At 37.1% G+C, this 22159-nt stretch overlaps 1 protein-coding gene across 1 annotated transcript in view; it reads left to right on the top strand.

The window, feature by feature from the left end:
• Window positions 1-14916: 14916 nt before the first annotated feature.
• The window catches only part of LOC107744628 (autism susceptibility gene 2 protein-like), a 319889-nt gene continuing 312646 nt past the window's right edge, over window positions 14917-22159 (top strand). Inside the window, exon 1 of the mRNA XM_016558422.1 lies at window positions 14917-15420. Coding sequence (XP_016413908.1) covers window positions 15163-15420 — 258 coding nt within the window. The 5' untranslated portion in view covers window positions 14917-15162. The remainder of the gene's footprint in view (window positions 15421-22159) is intronic.

Here is a 22159-nt window from a genome sequence, read left to right on the forward strand (position 1 = left end):
TGAAAGGTTTTGATAAGTTATTTACAGATGTACAGTCCTGAGATGTGTTGTGTATTATTGCTGAAACCAATGAGGGAAAATGACCCATAAGAGCCAAATGTCTTTGCATATGTTTGCACAGATATGGTTTTAATGGCAACAGTATTTGCCTAGTGTTTTGAATTTTGTTGCTGAGTCACAGAAGTTATTCAGAATCCAATGACATCCAAAACACCAGATGTATCGTAATGCACACACACACACACACACACACACACACACTGACTGTAGGTTTGACTCCTTATTGTCAAAATGTCATCATACAGTTGTAGTTGTTCTATACACCTTTATGTTGCATTGTTTTACAGGCTTCTTTTTTGTTTTCTCTCGGTTTTTTTGTTCTAATAGAAAATTCTTTATTGAATTCATCTTTCCTCAGCAGTAACACATACTCTGTTTGTTGAACAGGGCTGTAGGAGATGCTCACACACAGGGCCATGACGCATGATGCAAGGGAAGCCAACAGTGAACACAGATGTTAATGTGGTCACAAACAAGTGTTATACTCTCACTTTTTATACTCTCTCCCACACACATATACAATCAACACTGCTTTATTAGTATGAATATCAGCATTGCCATTTACAGTATTGCCAAAGTGTATACAAAGTGTATATAATATATTGTGTATGATACTGTGTATGTATTTATACTGTGTGTGTGTTTGTGTGTGTATATGTATATATATATATATATATATATATACGTATATACACTGAACTAAATTATAAATGCAACACTTTTGTTTTTGCCCCCATTTTTCATGAGCTGAACTCAAAGAGTGCTTATAAAATAAAGTCACTTGTTAGAGTAGCAAGTTGTCCATTAAAATACATGTTCATAACTGGTGCTTATTGATATGCTGATGTTGTGCTTCTCATTCTTCTCCCACACACACATACACAGATTTTGTCTTTCTCTCACACCCTTTCTCCATCTTGAGTGAAGCTCATTACTGTGGAGATGCAGCTGGGTTAGGGGCCACACACACTCTCACACAGAGGAACATGTGATGGTGTAAATGCGCTGAAAGGATAATTTGACACCCACTTGGCTATGATAGCCTGTAATTCTCTGACTCTTTCTGAACTCCTCTTCGGCACGCACACATAGAGTGCACTCTCTTGGGTGGAAACTACTGCAGAAGTGTGCCAGGTCTTCTCTCCATTTTTTCCGGATGCAAAAACCCATCTCACTCATGGATTTACGGCATGTATCAAAGCAATTCACAGCCACAGCTCAGTCAGAGGTTTAGTGGAGGAAACCTGGGATTTCTGTCCGCTCAATTCATTCAGAGCGACAGTGCAATTTGTTTCTCATCGTGATATGGGTGTTTTTCCCTCAGACATGCTAGCAGGCAGCATCATTGCTCAAGGACAATAGGCCTGACACCGACACACATTTTTCTCCTGAAAATTATTTACCTGCAGAAATGAGTCTTGTATCAGGATGTCACCTCTTTCCTACAAGGTGCTTTGTTTAATCTTCTCTCCTATCGCTGTTTCCTTTTCTGTCTCTATTTATAGATGAGGTATGATAAATTATCTTGTTGTCTATCGTGAGACATGAGGAAATGAAGAAATAACTGAATAGTTTCTTTGTACAGCACACATTGAATGTTTATTTCAGGTAGGAACATGATTCTCAGAAAACACAATTGTGTATCATTTGTACTTGCTTAGTTTTCAATGCAACAAGTTCAATATCTGCTTAAACATATAAATGTGAATTGATTGTTGTTTGATACGTTCAAACCCTGTGATTTACTGCACCCAAAAAAAAAAAAACACCTTCTTATTTTCCAGAAAAATATATGGCTGTCTTAATCTGAATAAATATAAATTTTCTTCAAGCAAAAATGTGAACAATATTAAAGACTGGGCAATTTAATAAATAATACACTTTTAAATAATCTTTATTTTATTTTTATTATTTAAGCATATATACATATATATATATATATATATATATATATATATATATATATACATACAAAAATCTCCAATGTGAGAAAAATAAACATAAAAAAGTATACTTTACCCCCTCTCTCCCCCCCAGATGCGTGTCTACACAGATAGACAGACCGAGTGATGAAAATCAAGGAAGTGATCCGTGAGCTGCAGGTCTGGTGAAATGTGTGTGGAGGTTACTTTACCCCCTCTCTCCCCCCCAGATGCTTGTCTACACAGATAGACAGACCGAGTGATGAAAATCAAGGAAGTGATCCGTGAGCTGCAGGTCTGGTGAAATGTGTGTGGAGGTTTGATGTATGGCTTCATCTCTGTACAGCAGCCGCTGCAGTCATTGAGGTAATGTAATAACCTACATCACAGTCATGCCAACATGCAGTGCTACAGATAGCACTGACTACAGTCAGATGAGTCCGTACAGGTCCACAGACCACCTCTCAGAGAGCAGGCAGACATACCAATCTCTAACGTATCACAGACAGTTGTGACATGAACATGCATTTTACGTCATAGTGGCTACTATATTGTGCATATTGGCATGGCTGAAGTGCTGTATTTACCTGCACTATCCATTTTCGAATACATTTTTTTATATACTAAAGCAGTTATCGTTTAGTGACAGGTAACCGTTTTCCTTTTCTTTCATGTGTGACATGCCTGTCATTTTTAAATGCTTATTATTGGGCATGTTGAAAGCACCACTGAATGCAACAGCTTTCCAAGAGCCGCAAAAACGAATAAGAATGACGGCATGAATGGATGAACGGATGGTGAAAACAAACTGTGAATGTCAGCGGCATGTTGTATATTTATTGTTTGCTAATCTGAATGTGAACAGTGTGTCTTTGGTATTCAAGCAGCTGCTACTCGGTAATAGGCAGGTCACCCTTTGCCAAATCACAAATAACAGTGCTGTAGCTTTGAGTGTGAGGCTATTGTCACATTTTAGCACTGTACTGAGATTCTTCAACTGTATTTCACTCTGCATATACAGTGGCTCCCAAAAAGTACTTGGAAGCTTACGCCATACTTACAAATGTATACATTTCAATGTATAAATATCAAACCAAGTGACATCTGCAAATAACTCTGAGCTGTTTCTGTGATGACTTTTTACCAGCTTGTTTAACAAAGTCACTGTCATAATTTTGAATACATTATTATTATTTATAATCAAGTCAAGTCAAGTCAAGTCACCTTTATTTGTATAGTATAATATACATCAAAACCTCCACACACATCTCACCAGACCTGCAGCTCACGGATCACTATATTATTACAGTATAATAATAAGTATAATCATACTATTGTTATTGTTGCTATTCTAAATAATAATATAATTAAATATAAATAATATATAGTTAAATATAATACATAATATATATTTATAAATAATATATATTTTAAAAAAATCTAAATATTATTTCTTGCAATATGTATTTTCATTTGTTTTTTATTTTTCTTCCAGTATATTCAAAAGCTACAATACAGTGCACTTCTATTGTAAGTTTACTTATTATCTTTCTTTAAAATAAAAGCCTCTTGATTTGATTTTATTGTCTAAAGAAATTCATAAATTCATAGAGTAACTTAAGTGTCCAAATACTTTTTGGGGGCCAGTGTACCTCTGTGGTTTTCCTAATTTCCCCTAATGTCTTTCCATTTCCCTTTGCCACCTTGCACTTCTCTCAGTTTTTCTCTCTCTCTCAGTGCATGTGTGTGTGTGCATGCCACTGTGTGTAGGGACCACAGGCCTGGGAGGAAAAACAGAAGAGACCTCTAATACTAATAAACGAGTGCAACTTTCTCTTTGCCTCTCTCGCACTCCAGAGCTTGCCCTCTGGGATAGCAGAGAAAGGCTGAATAATTGGAAAGTATCCTTACCTCCTATTCCGGAGAGATCCCTCTATTTCTCTCTCTCTGCATTTCTCTCTCTCCATCTTCTGCCTGCACAATGAGATACTGTTCTCATTTTGCCTCTTAAAAGGAACAATTAGCCTGCTTCGGGTGCATGTGTGTGCGTGCTTTCAAGATGGGGCTGAGAGAATATGGCATATTTACATATCTCTCTGTAAATTGTGTATTCAGATGGCTGAATGTCACAGTGCCAGGGAAGAGGAATAGTTTTCGGAGGCTCATCTGTGTCTCTTTCAACTCGCCCCCCCCCCCCAACATGCTTTGAGCTAATAGCACCCAGTGCAGAATGTACGACAGGAAGCAGAGTGATGCGAACTTCCTGCTATGCCGTAAAACGGCTAAAGAAAAACATAGCACTTGTACCTCTCTTCCACAATCCATCCTCTCCTCCCCCCGCCTTCCCCTCTCCATGCACTCATCCCTCCCAAAGCCCTGCGAGGAAAACTCTTAAACATGCATTTGAAGTAAAAGCTTTTTTTGTAATCTTGATAAGAGGGTGCAGGAGGTAATGGAGCAGTGTTGAATCGCTGAATGACAGCCTCGCAGTAGGGTCACGGAATGTTTCGCTTTCACCCCTTGACACCCTTGTTTTGGGGAAGCTGTTTTACCCATTTAACTTTTCGTCTTTTACTTTGACTCACCTGTCAACACAAATTTCTAGACAAGAAGAAATGTTAGGAGGTCTGTGCTGATTTAAAATAGCCAGATGCAAACTAAATATGGGTATCAAAGATGTAACACTAGAATTTTTTAACTGTGTCAAATTGATTGGCCACGCCTCACAGGAAGTTGATATCGTTCTTTTGTTCTTTCTATCATTCTATCTATTGTTCTATCAGTTGTTCTATCAACAGTTCTATCAATCTATCTAATAAATCTATTGTGCTATCAATCTATCATTGAATTTAATCCATACATACATACATCTTTCTATCTGTCCATCAATCTATTATTCATCTATTCATTCTTTTATCCATCCAATATCTTTCAACCTGCCCATCCATCCATCATTTTCTTCTTTCTCATCCATCCATCTATCCATCCATGCATTGTTCATTTTTTAATTTTATTCATCCATCCATCCATTGTTCTGTTCTTTCTATATCATCCATCAATCCATCCAGTATCCAACCTGCTTATCCATCCATTATTCGGTCAGTTGTTCTGTTCTTTCTGTATTCATCTAGCTATTATCCATCCATCCATCCATCCATCCATCCATCCACCCATTCATCCATTCATCCATCCATCCATCCATCTATTCATCTATTCCATATCTGTCAACCTACTCATTCATCTGTCAATCCATCCATACTTCCATCCATCATTCTGTCAGTTGTTCTGTTCTTTCTGTATTCATCTAGCTATTATCCATCCATCCATCCACCCATTCATCCATTCATCCATCCATCCATCCATCCATCCATCTATTCATCTATTCCATATCTGTCAACCTACTCATTCATCTGTCAATCCATCCATCCTTCCATCCATCATTCTGTCAGTTGTTCTGTTCTTTCTGTATTCATCTAGCTATTATCCATTCATCCATCCATCCATCCATCCATCTATTCATCTATTCCATAACTGTCAACCTGCTCATCCATCTGTCAGTCCATCCATCCTTCCATCCATCATTCTGTCAGTTGTTCTGTTCATTCTGTATCTATTACCCATCCATCCATCCATCCATCCGTCAATCCATTCCTCTATCAATCCATCATCCGTCCATCCATCATTCTGTCAGTTGTTCTGTTCTATCTATTCTATTCTATACATCTATTCATCTATTATCCATCCATCCATCCATCTTTCTGTCTTTCGTTGTATCTATTGTTCTCTTTGTCTATTTAAAAGATATTAAATGTTTATTAAAAAAACATTCAAAACTTTTGAACAAGGCCATTGTCAAGCAAGCATTCATAGTTTGACCCAGAACGCTATGGCAAAGGCATAGCAAAGCCCTGGCAACCACCCAGGTTTGATGAGATTTGCATGAGCAAGCACTACTCGCATTTTCTTTAGAAAATCTTGTTAAATTTATGTAAACTGCACTAAAAATAATGTGTCATGACATTTCGCTGATTTTTGCAAATTATAGCAACAAATCATGTTCAGCATGCATATGTAATATATAGCTGTTTCTTTTATTCAAGCTTGTTTTTGTATCTCTTTATGTGTACATGTGTGATGGATTGTGCTTATTCGCATGAATAATGTGCAAACAAATTTTTTTGGACGTTTATGTGTGGCAAGGAGTCTTACTGTCTTGTTTTATTTGCTTAAATATTTGATTTCATACAAACATGTTTGGTGTTGGGAGATTTTACACCTTTGTGCCACATGTAAATAAATATTGCTGTGGTGATATCAATGCTACAATGAGTATTTTTCCCACACGTCTCTACATACAGCACATATATACATGTATTTGTCACGGTGGAGAGAATGACAAGGAATGACAGGGGAGTTATCAAAGCCTCATCCCCTGAGTCAGAGACGCAGATGGCTGTTAAAGTTGGTAATAATATGCTGGCAGAGGTCCATGAGTTACAGTGTGACTGTCAGTGCAGGCAGGGATCAGAACAAGAAGAATGAATGGCATTTAAACCATAATGACAGATTTGAAAGGGGTGGTTTTGGATTTAAATGGCATGGGGGTGAGTAAATGATGAGAGCATTTTCATTTTTTTTGGATAATATGGTTTTACATGAGTTGGGCTTTTGAAAAAGCTTTTGAATGGTTCTGTAGTGTATGTGGTAAACCTTTAATTGTCTGCAATGTGATGTTTTCGTCTGGGCTGTAGAGACTTCAGCTGCACTGTCAGTGTGTTTGATAGGTGTCTGGAAGATTCTGAGCCGAGGGACCACGGTAGAGTCACTGATTCTTGAGGATTTTTATTTAGCTGCAGCTGCTTGAGTAGTTTTTTTTTCTCTCTAGAGGATGGACATTTGGTCAGATTACTCTCTTTTATGGTTGTGTTCTCAGTTTTATTTCATTTTAACAGTCTTTCCTGATCAGAACTCCAGGTCTTTTAGTTGCTTCTGTTTTAGTAGAATTTGCTACAAGTCCATGTTTAAAGGAATAGTTCACCCATAAATGAAAATTTGCAGAAAAAGTAACTTACTCTAAGGCCATCCAAGATGTAGATGCTTTTTTCCTCACTGGAACAGATTTGGAGAAATTTTGCATTACATTACTTACTCACCAATGGATCCTCTGCAGTTAATGGGTGCCGTCAGAATAAGAGTCCAAACAGCTGATTTAAACGTCATGATAATCCACAAGTAATCCACACGACTCCAGTCAATCAATCAATATATTGTGAAGCAATAAGCTGTGTGTTTGTAAGAAACAAATCCATCATTAAGCCATTTTAACTTAGCTTCTGACCAAAATACTAGTCTATAATACATAGTTCATTCCTCCAGTGAAAAAGTCCATCCCCTGTTGTTCTCTCACATCAAATTCCACCAACATATTTGTTTTCATTTTTAAACAGAACTTGATCTGTGTATATTTCACTTCTAATTCAGATAAGGTGACTTTTTCAGTGGAGAAAGCAGTAGGACTTAATGTCTCAACAGTTTGAAATGAAAAACATCTTGATGGATTTGTTTATTACAAACATGAAGCTTTTTTTGCTTCACAAGATGTTAACTGATGGACAGTTGTTTGCTAGTAAGCAACTGGCCTTGGATGTTTTATTCAAGTGTAAATGGTCCATCAGATGTAAATACTGTGTATTATGAACTGTACTCAGCTTCCTGTGTCAAATAAATATAAGGAAATGCTAACATCGCTGAAGCATTAGTGTTACTTTGAGTTTGAACACTGGTAATTATTTTGTCCGTAGGGACTGGGGAGTACAATAACTTCACGTTCACATACACTTGATATGCTCTGCATTTGGTAAGACTGCATTAGGGCTAAAAATAAACAAGCTTTCCAAAGGCAAGCACATCCACCATTATATATAAACATATGTTGACATAGTGTGTGTATATACTGTATATGTGATCTTCTGAGTGTGTTATCAGTGCAGGAAGATAAGCCTGTGTGTTTGCAATATGACAATGTCTCAAAAAGGAGAAAAAATAGTAGCTGACATTGATCTGAATGTGCTATATGCAATACTGCAATATTATACAATATTTTATTGCACTAAATTAGTGTAAAATATTGTAAAATCATGGCTTTTTATTCAATAATATACCTGTTTTGTTTTTGTTTAAATAGTGATGTCTGTCCACATCCTATAATGCTGATGGAATCAAAACATTGAACCATTAGAAATGGATTAATATCTGAAAATAACAGAGAATGGTTTCCTTTCATCATCTGCTTTTTTATTAGCCTATTTAGAGTGTTTTACTGAGTAATTAAAAACTCACAAACGGACGACAAAATCCGTCCCGCCCATCTGGTGTCAAGGAGACAGCTGTTACATCCCTTCTCTCCCGGGGAGCAGATAGAAGAGCTTGCTCTGTTATTTCAGACAACATCGATTAAAACACTATGGATACACAGCATGCAAATCGTTACAGTGACTCTCAATCAGGTGCCAGAAAGAATGAAAAATCTTTATAGCTAATGAAAGTGCAAATGAGGCATTTGGTTAATGATGGGGTGAGGACAATATTGGCCTGATTGCACGAAAATGAATTAAGTAATGCGTGTTATGCTCTGAGACAATTGTTGCTTTAAAAATCAATTTTATTGAGATGCGGAATGCTGTGATTTTAAGAAGGAACTTTCTTTTTCCTCTCTTCTCGCACACATTTACCTGATACAGTGCCATTATTATGCTTGTGTATTGGTCTATTAATCACAGGCAAAGGAGCGTAGAGTCACAGATCTGTATGCTATATAAATATACCCGGTATTGTATCGTCCCACTCTTTAGAACACACTGTATTAGCTGAATAAATTCCCAGGACCTCTAGTAGAAAATCCATATCTTGATGCTTGACAGTTTACACGGTGCAGAGTGTTGCAGAGTCATACTTGCTTGAAGCTTTGCATTGTGCTCTTTTTAATGAGGCGTGAATGTGGCGTGAATAAATTGTTGTGTGTTTTCTATCAGGGTGCATAAAATGGGGTGGGGGGTGAGGGGGGAGTGTGAGATGGATTAAACACATCAAGTGGATGATATCACTTAGGCTAAGCTGAATAGCTCCTTGTAGACAGAGAATTTCATACTGTGTTTGTAAAAAGGGTTTCTCCGGGTCTTAAAAAGTCTTAATTTGCTCTTCCATAATTTAAGGCCTTAAAAAGGTCTTAAATCAGAGCAGAAAGTCTTAAATTCATGTTGTCCTAGCATTAAATGTTGTATGCATTGCAAAAATCATTATCTTCCTCAGTATTTTTGTTTTCCAATACAAATATAAACAAATATTCAGATGCAAAATGAAGAAATTAAGTGTTGTTTTCTGAGAAATTGAATAAAATTGAGAAACAACAACAACAAATATGCCTTTGAATTAAGTAGATTTTTCTGAGCCCATTGGCACATATTTGTTCTTGTTTTAATCTTAAACTGGCTTCTCTAATTTCTGAGAAAACGCATTATCTTATGTCATTTTGCTTCTAAATTAAATTTATCTTGATTTAAGAATGTTTTTGAGGTGGAAAAATGAGACAAAAATAATTACTTCAGTAAAAGGTATTTCCATATTCTAGTGTTTGAGGTATTCAAGGCTTCATTTTTTTTTTGTGGTAAATTAAATAAAAAATGGAGTTAGGAAGTTATTTGTTCAAACTTTGAAGTGTTGCTAATACACCTCATTGTATACTCCCCATACATTTACTTTTAGATAACATATTGACATTCCCTTCAATTTATTCCTTAAAATTCCTTTACTTGGTTTTAAAAAGGTCTTAAATTTACCTTCCTGTCTCCCAGATAGCATTTTTCTCCATCTGCCAACAGTTCATCTGCTGTGCCTCTCTTGACTGCACAAACATTTTGAATAAGTAAAGTTAGGCTCTGGTTTCAGTGCGGTTTGATAGCAGGGGTGCGTAAGGTCACCCCAGGGTTGGTCTAAAGGGAAAACCTCTTCATGTTACATAACAAGAGCAATAAAAATTGTATAAAAGAATGAGAAACAACATCTGACTCATTCTACATGTGTAATTGTAAATTATGTTTTTGAAGGCTTAATTGATTGTACATTTTGCCTAATAGCAGGTACTAATAGCCAAATGGCTGTGTGTTAGAGGCATAGAAAGTCATGCACAGCCTGAGGGCAATACAGGATGCGCAAAACTAAAATGTTAAAGGGGAACAAGTGTTTGATTATGTGGTGACTTGTTTTATGCATTTCATACTATGATGAAACACCTTGATATGCAATGTACCAGATGCCATGGTTGAAAAGGAACTTATGCTGCTTTTTAGCTGGATCAGTGTTCTTTTTGAAAACCCATGCAATGCCAAATGAAGATTTAATAGCCTGTGCAATTACTAAGTCTAATTAGCAGCCAGTGAGTTTAGATGCTGTAAATTTCAGGATTGTTTCCACTGATTCATTGGTGCTGATGAGGCCTGAATCAACACAATGTGGTTGGACAGATGGACGAACCTAAAGGGACAATAGGCCTTATAAACTACAAATAGGCTGCAAGATTTCTTTATATGTCAAATTATTTTCTTTTTTAGCATGTCTGCATGTAAAGAAACTGTTTTGGACTGGCTATGCAGTGATTCAGTGTTCAAAGTGTATTCGATATTTGTCATTTTAGTGTTCTGTAAATCTAGAAGCAACTGTTTTGGTATTTAGAGAAGGTTCCATGCTGCAAGTTTTAAAAGCATCAACTCAAATGCATTGAATTAGTTCATATTTAAAGCATCAATCAAGTAGCCATATCAGAGCAATGCAATATGCAATGGTTTGCATTGTCATAATCCGTGCAAAAGGCAGTGTAATGGGAATGAATGATATGTTGAAGGATATTTTACAGTGGGACAAAACATGTCTATTAAGAGTTAGTCCGGCTATTTGCATTGATTGAATCCTATATGTACTGAATTATTTGTCATCAGTGTGTTGTAATATTTCTCTAGTAATGTTGAATTGTATATAATTTACATATAATCTCATATCATAATGTAATTTCTGTAAGTAATTTTGGAAGAACACAGTTTAAGGTTCGTCTGACGCAACTCAAACTGCTTTGGCGCCATTAGCGTGAGGTAAGATGGCTTTTCATACAACTGTTTTAAACAAGCAAAACATATTTTTTTTATGATATTCTAGAAATAAGGAAAACTATATAGCGCCCCGTTATGACCGTAAGTAGATTTTTAATGAATGAAAACGGAAAGCTCACATGACATAGGCTACCGCGTCAGGTAAATAAATGAAAATACGTTTGTTCATTCGAACTTTTGTGGTCTCTTAAACGCTTGAAAACAATATTGAACGTTCTTCGTGGTATCTCTAGAATTAATACTGAATTAAAACGTCTTAAGACATACTTCTGTGGCGTTTAAACCTTTAAATAGAAGCGGTCAAAACCCTAATTCGCACCCTCATTGAAAGCATCAATCAAGTAGCCTAATCAGTGCCATAGTATACAATGGTTTTCATTATTTTGATAATCAGCGCAGATGGCAGTGTAATGGAAACTGATGGTATGTAAAGTACATTTAGAGTGTCTAATAAGATGTAGTGACTAAAAGGAATATCTCATGCAATTAAACCGAGGCTTCTGTATAGAGAGCAAAGCACTATATGCGCTGAGGAAGCGGATCGCCTGTAAAGCGGCACTGCGGCAGTACTGTATCAATGCGCCCGGTCCCCGCTCGCTTCGGGTTCCTGAAGCACGGACTCGCGGAGAGGAGTAGTGTCGCTTCCTTGCAGGATTTATTTGTTTGTGGAAAAATTTCTCTTTTGTTTTCCGTTCTAGAGCAGCGCGCTTTCCGAATGCCGACGACTCGCTCGGACGGCCCTCCTCCACTCGCCAGGCTTTGCATGTGCGGCTTTTGTCCTGCAGGAGAGAAGGCAGGCTTTGTGTTTTGGTGGATCTAGAGCTGAAGGAGGCACTGCCAGGCGCTGCTGCTGCTGCTGCTGTGGGTTGGACCGGCTACGGTGCGTGAGATTTACTGACGGAGAGAGAAAGAGAGAGAGAGAGAGACAAAAAGGACTCATGGAAGACAGCGAGAGTGAAGGGAGGACTGGCAGGGAGTGTAAATACATTAAAACCATTTATATATTTGGGGTGTGTGTGCGTGCGCGCGCGCGTGTGTGACAGGAGTGCCAGCACGCACCATCATCAGGTTAAAAGGGATATGTGGTTGGGAATGGCTTTGTAATAATAGCCCACCTGGACCATTGGTCATTGCTATTGGTAAAATGTTTCTGGAATGCATAATTTATTCGAAAAAGTCAGATTGCAATGCTGATATTCAGTGGTTTGGTAGTGGTGGATTTTGAAGGCAGATGAAGGTTGGTGGCTAGTGAAGTTTAAGTTGATGGGTGTCTATGATGTCATAATGTAGCTGTTGTAGATGTTCATGTCATCTTGTGAAGTTCTCGTTGATGCTTGATTATGATGTCCGTGTATTAATTTCACTAGATAACATACACTTACAATTATGGCTAGTTGTGATATAATGTCTTGTTTATGTCATCAGATGATGTTTAAGTTGATGCTTGATTATGATGTCATAATGTAGTTGTGGATTTGGTAAAGCTGATTGATTATGATGTCATTGTTGCTACTGTAAATGTTCATGTTATCTTGTAAAGTTTACATTTTTGGCTGATTGTCATCATAATGTAGGTGTTCATGTCATCTAATGATGGTTAAGTTAATGCTTGATAATGATGTCAGTGATTTAGTGAAGTTGATGGATGATTATGATGTCATAATGTACATGCTGTGTATGTTTGTGTGATTTAGTTTGAAGCTGAGAGCAGATTATGATGTCATAGTCTGCTGCTGCTGTGGGTTGGACCGGCTACGGTGCGTGAGATTTACTGACGGAGAGAGAAAGAGAGAGAGAGAGACAAAAAGGACTCATGGAAGACAGCGAGAGTGAAGGGAGGACTGGCAGGGAGTGTAAATACATTAAAACCATTTATATATTTGGGGTGTGTGTGCGTGCGCGCGCGCGTGTGTGACAGGAGTGCCAGCACAGGGCATCATCAGGTTAAAAGGGATATGTGGTTGGGAATGGCTTTGTAATAATAGCCCACCTGGACCATTGGTCATTGCTATTGGTAAAATGTTTCTGGAATGCATAATTTATTCGAAAAAGTCAGATTGCAATGCTGATATTCAGTGGTTTGGTAGTGGTGGATTTTGAAGGCAGATGAAGGTTGGTGGCTAGTGAAGTTTAAGTTGATGGGTGTCTATGATGTCATAATGTAGCTGTTGTAGATGTTCATGTCATCTTGTGAAGTTCTCGTTGATGCTTGATTATGATGTCCGTGTATTAATTTCACTAGATAACATACACTTACAATTATGGCTAGTTGTGATATAATGTCTTGTTTATGTCATCAGATGATGTTTAAGTTGATGCTTGATTATGATGTCATAATGTAGTTGTGGATTTGGTAAAGCTGATTGATTATGATGTCATTGTTGCTACTGTAAATGTTCATGTTATCTTGTAAAGTTTACATTTTTGGCTGATTGTCATCATAATGTAGGTGTTCATGTCATCTAATGATGGTTAAGTTAATGCTTGATAATGATGTCAGTGATTTAGTGAAGTTGATGGATGATTATGATGTCATAATGTACATGCTGTGTATGTTTGTGTGATTTAGTTTGAAGCTGAGAGCAGATTATGATGTCATAGTGTAGCTACTAAAGATGTTCATGTCATTTGGTGAGTTTGAAGATTGATGATCATGATGTCATAATGCAGCTATTGTAGATGTTCAGGTCACAGATTTTTGTCATATATTTAAATTTCAGTCACAGACTGGAGATGATTCTGCTAAAAACTTAAGCACACTTGACAGAATTAATGACAGAATTATTTATTATTTTGAGCAATGTCATTGTTTTATTTTGAGATTAATGAAAAATAATGCCTAGCATGAATAATTTCAGCGGATGTTAGTAATTGCTATTCAGATGAAACACCTCTTTGATAACTCCGAGTGTGGCAAGTTGTAGTGAAGGTTTTCAGGGTTTTATCTATAGTTTGGTGACATTGAAAAATGAACAGAGGAACCCTGAGTAGAGATTATCAGTAGAGTGCAGAATGATTGTGGCTGTTTTTGTGTTAAGTACATAGATGTAACTGTATACAGAAGATGACTGGAAGTCAGCCATAAATGTTCTGTCAGTGTAATCAGCTGAACTAAAATTTGCTGTGAGAAAATGACATTTTTTTCCTTGATCTACAGCTCTGTTAAGAAAAATGAATAATTTCCCCCCTCCTGTCTCCGGTTATAGCAGTCTCAGAATAATGACAGTGTGCAGGAGGAGAAATATAAGCTCTTGAATATGTAATACTGGAGATCTAGACCCAGCTCTGTAAATGGCTCATTATGTGATGTATTTAATCTGCAAGAACACATTCTGAATAATTTTGTTTTCTTTCAAGAAACTGTAAGATCTGGGAAGAAGGGAATGTGAAAGTGACTGTAGTCATTGTGGAATTAGATCAAAAGGAAGGCATCTTAAGATGATCTCTTGCAGAGAGTCCAAATGTGTTGTGAAAATCGCTTTATTCATATGCCTGCATGCATGATATATTCCTATGTATAGCTAAAGGTGGGGATTCTGGGAAGGCTCTCTGAGAGAACATTTCAAACGTCTGCTCTCTGTCTCTTTGACTTGTAGGATGGGAAGGAGTCAGACTGCACTTAAACAGAGTGTTGGGTCCATGAGGACAGCCATGCGGAGACCTGCTACAGCTCTGTTAGAAGACGCTTCAAGTGATCTGCCAGTTTGTTTCCCTTAAACGTGGGCTGAATTTGGAAGTTTGGATCCAGCTTGGCAACCCTTAACAGGATTCGATTTTGGATTTCTGTGCTTGAGGATATATGCATTTATCCTTCTGGAATCTCATGTGCGTATTGCACTCCAAGCAAAGTCGCATGCCATCAGCTGGTTTTGGAATTTGGATAATTGCACATCTCTCACTGGAGTACAGTTATTGAGCTTTCCATTACAGGTGTTTGTTGGGAATCGTTCTTCATCCACCTCTGAGCACGGGCCGAGAGCCTCCTAACAGGAAGTGTTCGGTTGGGTGTGTCATCTGGTGAAATGGATGGCCCACAGAAAAAGCGGAAGTCTCGGTCGGTGCGAAACCGGGAGCGCGTGTCTAACGGGATCAGGAATAACCATGTCCGCGGCTCCATGCTTCGATTCTCCTCGGATTCAGAGAAGGAAGACCGCACCAACCCCTCCTCTTCCACACGACCCAGGCCACCGAGGAGGAAGAGAAAGGAGTCTACCTCTGCTGAGGAGGACATCATTGATGGATTCTCAATATCGGGATTTATGACGCTGGAAGCTCTTGAGGTAAGAGACTTGTACTGCAGCCTTTGCGTGAATGTGTTTTTAACTGCTGTTTTTTGGAAGTGCTTGTTTGGTTTGGCTGTGAAAAGCTCAGTTGCGGCATAATGACTGGTTTATTATTGTCTGTAGACTGCTTCTTTCTGGACTCTAATTGCCTGGGTCTGTTTTGCACAGTATTGAATTTTCTGTTGTTCCTCAGTGAGTGTGTTTGTGATTCAAGTAGATGTGGCTTTTTAAGTCATTTTCCTGCCAAAGATGTAAAGTGTGTCCAAATTTGCTTGATTGCTTTTGTAGTATACATTCATACTTAAAATTCCAACATGAAGTGCACTTCATATACCCGGATGATGCACTTATTTTATTGAAAAAAAGAAAAAGAAAAGAAATGAAAATGTAGAAGAATAAAAGGGGGATCAGACTCTGATGTTGGATGAGAAAATAACCATGTAAAATTCATGCGCTAGACATTTGAGTGTCTGTCTAGTGTGCCATTTGGGAGACAGCCACAACTGTGGATGTCCGCTGTGATGTGGTACTTCTTTAAGATGCTGTTTTGAGAAGATTGACAAAGTTGTTTTAGATTGAGTTTGATGCCTGAATACTAAGAGTCTAATATAAATATACAGAAATCATCATATGTAGAAATGATGTCATAATGTAGCTGCTGAAGATGTTCATGTCATCTGGTGAAGCTGAAGATGGATGATCATGATGGCATAATGTAACTACTGTAGATGTTCAGGTTACAGATTTCCGTCGTATATTTAGATTTTAGTCACAGAATTTTGGTAAGAAAGATATTTCTGCTGAAAAGCTTCATTAGTTTAAAAAACAACTTAAACACACAACTTGAACAAAGCCTTGTATCATTTTGTGATGAAAAAAAGAAAAGAAAAATAATACCTGCAGTAGAAAGAATAATTTCAGCTGATCTAAGTTTAAAGTTTAACTGTACTTCTATTAGGGGTGTAAGAAAATATCGATACACGTGAGTATCGCGATATTTCGTTTGGCGATACTGTATCGATTCTCAAAAACGGAATATCGTTTGAGAATGTTTAACATCTGTATTTATTTTATTGTTTTAAAATTGTTTTGTTTTCTTTAGAAATCCTGCAAGCTTCTTTTTATAAAATACAATTTTATACATTTAACTAAAGGATCCTGCAAGCACTTACATTTTTTCCCCTTGACTCGTACTGGTCAAAACGTGGTTCAATAACGATGAATGTTACAGGGACTGATTATTGCTAATGCAGATCCCACTGTGTTCTGGTTAAATAATTGTTATTTACTTTATTTATTTATTGCTAAGGTTTGCATATGGTGGTGTGTTCTTTATGACAGCTTTCCTAAAAATATATCCAATTCCTAAAATAAGAAATATCCCAATTGCTTACAGTATCGCAACATATCGTATCACAACCCCTGTATCGTGATACGTATCGTATCGCCAGATTCTTGCCAATACACAGCCCTAACTTCTATAGAAATTTATTTCAATATTTCAATGTTATTGTTTAATTTTTTAATTAATCATATTTTGTAAATAAAAACTAAACTAAATATATAAATAAAAAAGATTGGGCATGCAGGTGTATTCACGTATGGTTACAATTTAGTTTTTTTTTTTTTGCCGTCATTCACTGTTACTTCCATATTGTGTTTCTGACTTTGATGTGTTATATCGTAGGTGCTTCCCAGGAGCACTTGTCAGCAGCATTGGCCTTCACCATTGTTTCATTTGTCAGTCTTGACAGGACATCTGTAGAGTGCCATCCTGACTTTCAGCGTCGCTCTTGCTGTTAAAAGCCCAAGAGTGTGACACGACAAAGCTTTGCACGCTTTACCCTCACATCCCCTACAGATGCTGTTGCATTGTGTTGCATGTTCACTACAGTAATCTGTGAAAGGAGCCCGTCAGCAGCTTACGCTGTCACGCTAGCGCTGTGAACCGCAGGCGCAGTTCTCCAGGGGTGACATCCAATTCACCGCTCTTTACTGTTCTGGGATCTGTGACTCATAGCCATCCCCTTCATGCTATGTCGTTTTGCTCCATTTAGAACCTCACAGAGCAGGAGATCCTAGTCTAGATCCTGCATGTCAACGATCAGCTTCATTCTCATTCATGCAGCTGAGATGATCATGGGACTTAACGAGCCAGTGGAACTAGACAAATCAAACGTACAGTATGTTAGCCTATTCTATAACATAAAGTCTTTTAATAAATTACTATTTTAATGCTGTAATCATAAAAAAGAGTATTATTACTGTTTGTTGCAGCTTTTGTTTTAGTTGTGTTTCTTGTTTAGTTTTAGTTGTTTTTTGTTTTGTTTTGTCTGTAGTTTTGTGTTTTAGTTTAGTTTGTTGTGATGTTTTGTTTTGTTTTGTTTTAGTTGTGTTTTGTGTTGTGTTGTGGGTTTTTTTGCCATTATTTTTAAAAGGTTTGGAAATAATGAGGAAGATAATGAAACTAGATGGGGAAATGAATGACAAAAGCTGGAATCGCATTTTCTGCATAAACACCAGAGGTAAACATATCAGCGCAAACCACTATGCCACAGCTCCAATTTTATTGCATTTATTTTTTTCACATGAATCTATATCCATTTTGCACTGATTGTTTGCTGTTGTGATTTTGGCCCATAAATGTAGCAGTTAGGGATGCACGATATTATCGGACCAATATCAGAATCGGCTGATAATGGCTTTAAATGGAAATATCGGCATCAGCCTGATATGAAAAATTACACCGATATATCTTTCCGATAAGAGGAATACATTAACTCACATGTGCTCAGGGTGTGCTAGCGATTAGCTCACGTCAACAGTGAGATTAGATCACATCAGCAGTGTGGCTCATTCTTGAAGCAGTTTTGCCTGAATGATGATTGGATTCACTGTTTTGGATTGCTGCATTTAAACTGAGAATGCACATACAGAATGACGCATTCAGTGTATGATAGAGTAAACAGTAATAGCATGTGCAGCGGCAGCCTCCCCCAGGTCCTAATGCCCGCTCAGTAAGGAGTTTTAATTCCGTAGGGGGCGCTGTTGGCCTACTTCTAATAAAATAAAAGCAAAATACACAAATCATATTTAGACTGTGTTTATAAAGCAGTAATTGATGCCATAAAATCATGAGTATGTTTTGATTTAAAGGTCAGAAGGTATAGTTTACATGAAAAAAAAATCACAAACATGACACTTAAATTAAATAATTTTATATATACTGATTTATTCATTAATGTGTAATATGTTGTATTTTTAAAACAAATTATGAGCTCTAAAAGATTTTCAGAATTTGTACAACTCTTTTGCTTTAGACCATTTACAAATGTTAGATCTTAAAATAAAATGTTAAGGTTACCACTGCATCTTTCTGAAAAAAATGCAGCATTTGAATATAGTTTATTTATAGTTATTTTCAAATGTTCAATGTACTGTCATTATAAACGAACTTCATTATTGTTTGTTTAATTCTAACAAATAAGTTCTTGTTAAAAACGAACTAAAATGAAAAATAATTTGCTTATAATTTCTGCACAGGAGAGACTTGGTGCTGTTTCCAAACAAAAGGAAATATATTGGTATTGGCATTGGCTATTGGCTATCGGCCAAAATGTGTTGAAAAATATCGGCATATCGGATATCGGCAAAAATCCAATATCGTGCATCCCTAGTAGCAGTGTTTGTTTGTCCATATGGATCAGCGTTTACATTACATCAGAGCCATCTTACTTTTTATCCAATAGTACACCTATTCTCTCTTTATCCAATTTCATTTAAATGGTACCTCTCTCTCTCTTCCTTCTATTTCTTGTCCTTCTTTTACAACAATCCCTTGATAGTTTCAATCTGAAAAGGAATTTGTCCTCAATTTGCCAGGAGGTGCTTGAGGAATTCGTACAGGTATTCCCAAATGACACATTGAAATCAAACTCGTTCCACTCCAGTGGACAGACTCTCTCATACAGAAGTGAGCCATCAGCAGCGGGTGTTTATTAATGCTGCTTAGTGCTGGAACGACAAGCCTGAGAGGCAGTGTGCTACACCACTTTGAGAAATTACTAAATCATCAGGCCCGGGCCTCCTCGACATACCTCCTCCCCCTTGGTCCCTGAGTACAAAGTTGCCACGTAATCGTTTCAGCCTCCTCCCCCTTGCCCGCCCCGCATCCCCAATTCAATATTACTTAATGCCTGCACCACTGGTGCCCTTAAACCACTTTATGTGATCATTGTGTTGTAAAGCTCCGAGCTCATTTTATTGAGAACAGCAGTCACCCTGCGCGCGTTCCCCACTCCATTGATCCACTCATAAGAAAATGGTTAAGTCAATGTAAATAATACTAATGTGCTAGCACGTGCCTGGCGCAAAGCAAAGCGTTTGTTCTTCACAATGGCTTTTCTCTTTCAGATGACATTCAAAATGGCTTTTCAGATCTTAATATGAACGAATCAAGTGTTTCTTTTTTGTGTTCAACGCTATTATGTTCTCTTCTTTAGCTAAGCTGATGAGTCTAAGTGGCATGTTAATGATTTCAGACTGCGCTTTTATCATTTATAAATATTTACACAGCCTGCAATAACTCAAATGCAGCTCTGGAAAAGAAAATGTCAGTTTTGACATCAGATCAGCATTTCAGAAAGAGACAGGAAAAAGACAGAGTGGAACCCATCATGTCAGGCAGTAGATGGTTGAAAGAGGAAATTGATTCATGGCCAGAGGAGGGGTTGGCACGGGGCCCAGAGGGGCACATTTTTCGTCTGTAATCGCCTAATGCCACAGCAAGACAAAAAGCACCCTGACAACTTGTATCACATATCATTTGATATGTGAATGTGCAATTATGCATTCATGAAGGGTTACAAATAGGCACATGTGTGTTTAGATGCAGTAAGTGTGAATTGTCTTGATAATGTAAATAATGTAAAAAGTCATTAAAGGAAAATTCAGAGTTCAGTACCAGTTAAGCTCAGCTTTTGTGGTATAATGTTAATTACAAAAAAAATGTATAATTTCAACTTGTCTTTTGTTTTCTTTAAAACAATTACAATGTTTTCTTTAAAAATATTTCAGCTGGGCACTTACAATGGAAGTAAATGTAGTTCATTACTTTGTTGGACTTAGAAGCAAAAATGTGAAGCTTCTAATTTTTTTTTTTTTTTATGAAAACTTACATCAATTCTTCCATTAAATTGAATTTTATTAGTTTTTTGTCAATGATTCAATGGTTTTAGGGTTTTAATGGTTACGTTGTCATGACCATTTTTTTTTTACACTAAAATCATAACGTACATATTGTTTATGTCTCGTGGCTGTTCTATTGAATGTGTAGGCCTAAATATTTTAAAATAATACAAAACTGCCCCACTTATTTAACCTAGATTTTTCCTTCAAAGAAAAGTGTTGATGATTGAGCTTAACTTGAACCTGGAATGTTCCATTAAGCTGAAGTGTATAAATAGTCAGATAAATAAATCTCCAAATTTCTTACTTGTAGTTGTCTGTACAAATTAAGCTGGGATAGCAGAAAGTGTGTTGACATCCCAAAAATGACAAATTCAGCTTTAAATAAATACTTCTCTCTGACAGTGTGCGTGTAAATTGTCTGGTATTTATAAGAAAATGAGTGAAGTGTTTATTTTGTCTATTGTGATGTAATCAAGTCAAATGTGCTATGACAGAAATGTCTTCTTGGCAGAATTATGAGACGGGCTATAGATTTTCTGAGATCTAGATGTCTCTTTGCTATTAAGCAGACAAATCGAAAGATGGAGTGAGAGACAGAGAAAGGGTAAAGAATTGATTACACTTTTCATTGAGAAGGATATTGTTTCACTGAATGTATTGACGTTGCACGTGTACCTAGTTAAAAACACACACACATGCAAAATCTGTCAATAATTATGTCGGAATAAAGAAAGAACATGACTTGTAAAATAAATAAAAACGAATTTGTTTAGTACTGAAAATCACTGGTAATTTTGTTCGAGGCATGCTCTGAATATTTTCTTGCATTAAGTGGCTTAATGTTACTTTAAGCCATCAATTAATTTCCTTCCTAACAGTGCTTATATCTACTCATGGCAGTGACAGCTGATATTAATTTAGACCTCATTTGAAACTGTCACAATAAGATATGTGATATGCATTAATACAGTGCTGTAGGAGCCATGACTGACACATCAAATATACTCCAAGGCATGCTAAATGCAGCTGATGGATCATATTGTAGTTACGCTTTTACATTCCTTTAGACTCCTACTTAAATCGTGTTCCTTTTGGATCAAGTTTTGGATCATAAATGTGTAGCAATACTTTTGCTGTTGTTGGATTGTTAATGCATGATATGGGATTGCAGTTGAAGCTACTGGGCAAAAAGAGTGAATCATTTAAGATACAAAACATGCTGAGAGCAATTCAGGTTCAGCTAAATGTGGAGTTAAGGCTGTCTCTTTTTTATACTGTGCTGCTGATGATAAGTATATTGTTTTATGTGTTAGTATCTACTAGGGCTGTGCGATATTGAAGAAAAATGCGATATGCGATACCTTGTTAAAAAATGCAATATTCGATATGCGATACGATATTGCTTAAAGTAGGGCTGCACGATAAATCGCATGCGATATTTAACGGGCATCTTATCAGTAAAGCCGGTTCTGTAATCAGCGGTAAATCTCCATCACGTGCGTGCTTTCACATGGAGCAGCATTAACTACACAGAGCCGTTGTTCAC

Source organism: Sinocyclocheilus rhinocerous, unplaced genomic scaffold (genome assembly GCF_001515625.1).
Source record: "Sinocyclocheilus rhinocerous isolate Xijiao unplaced genomic scaffold, SAMN03320098_v1.1 scaffold767, whole genome shotgun sequence".
NCBI classification, from domain to species: Eukaryota; Metazoa; Chordata; class Actinopteri; order Cypriniformes; family Cyprinidae; genus Sinocyclocheilus; species Sinocyclocheilus rhinocerous.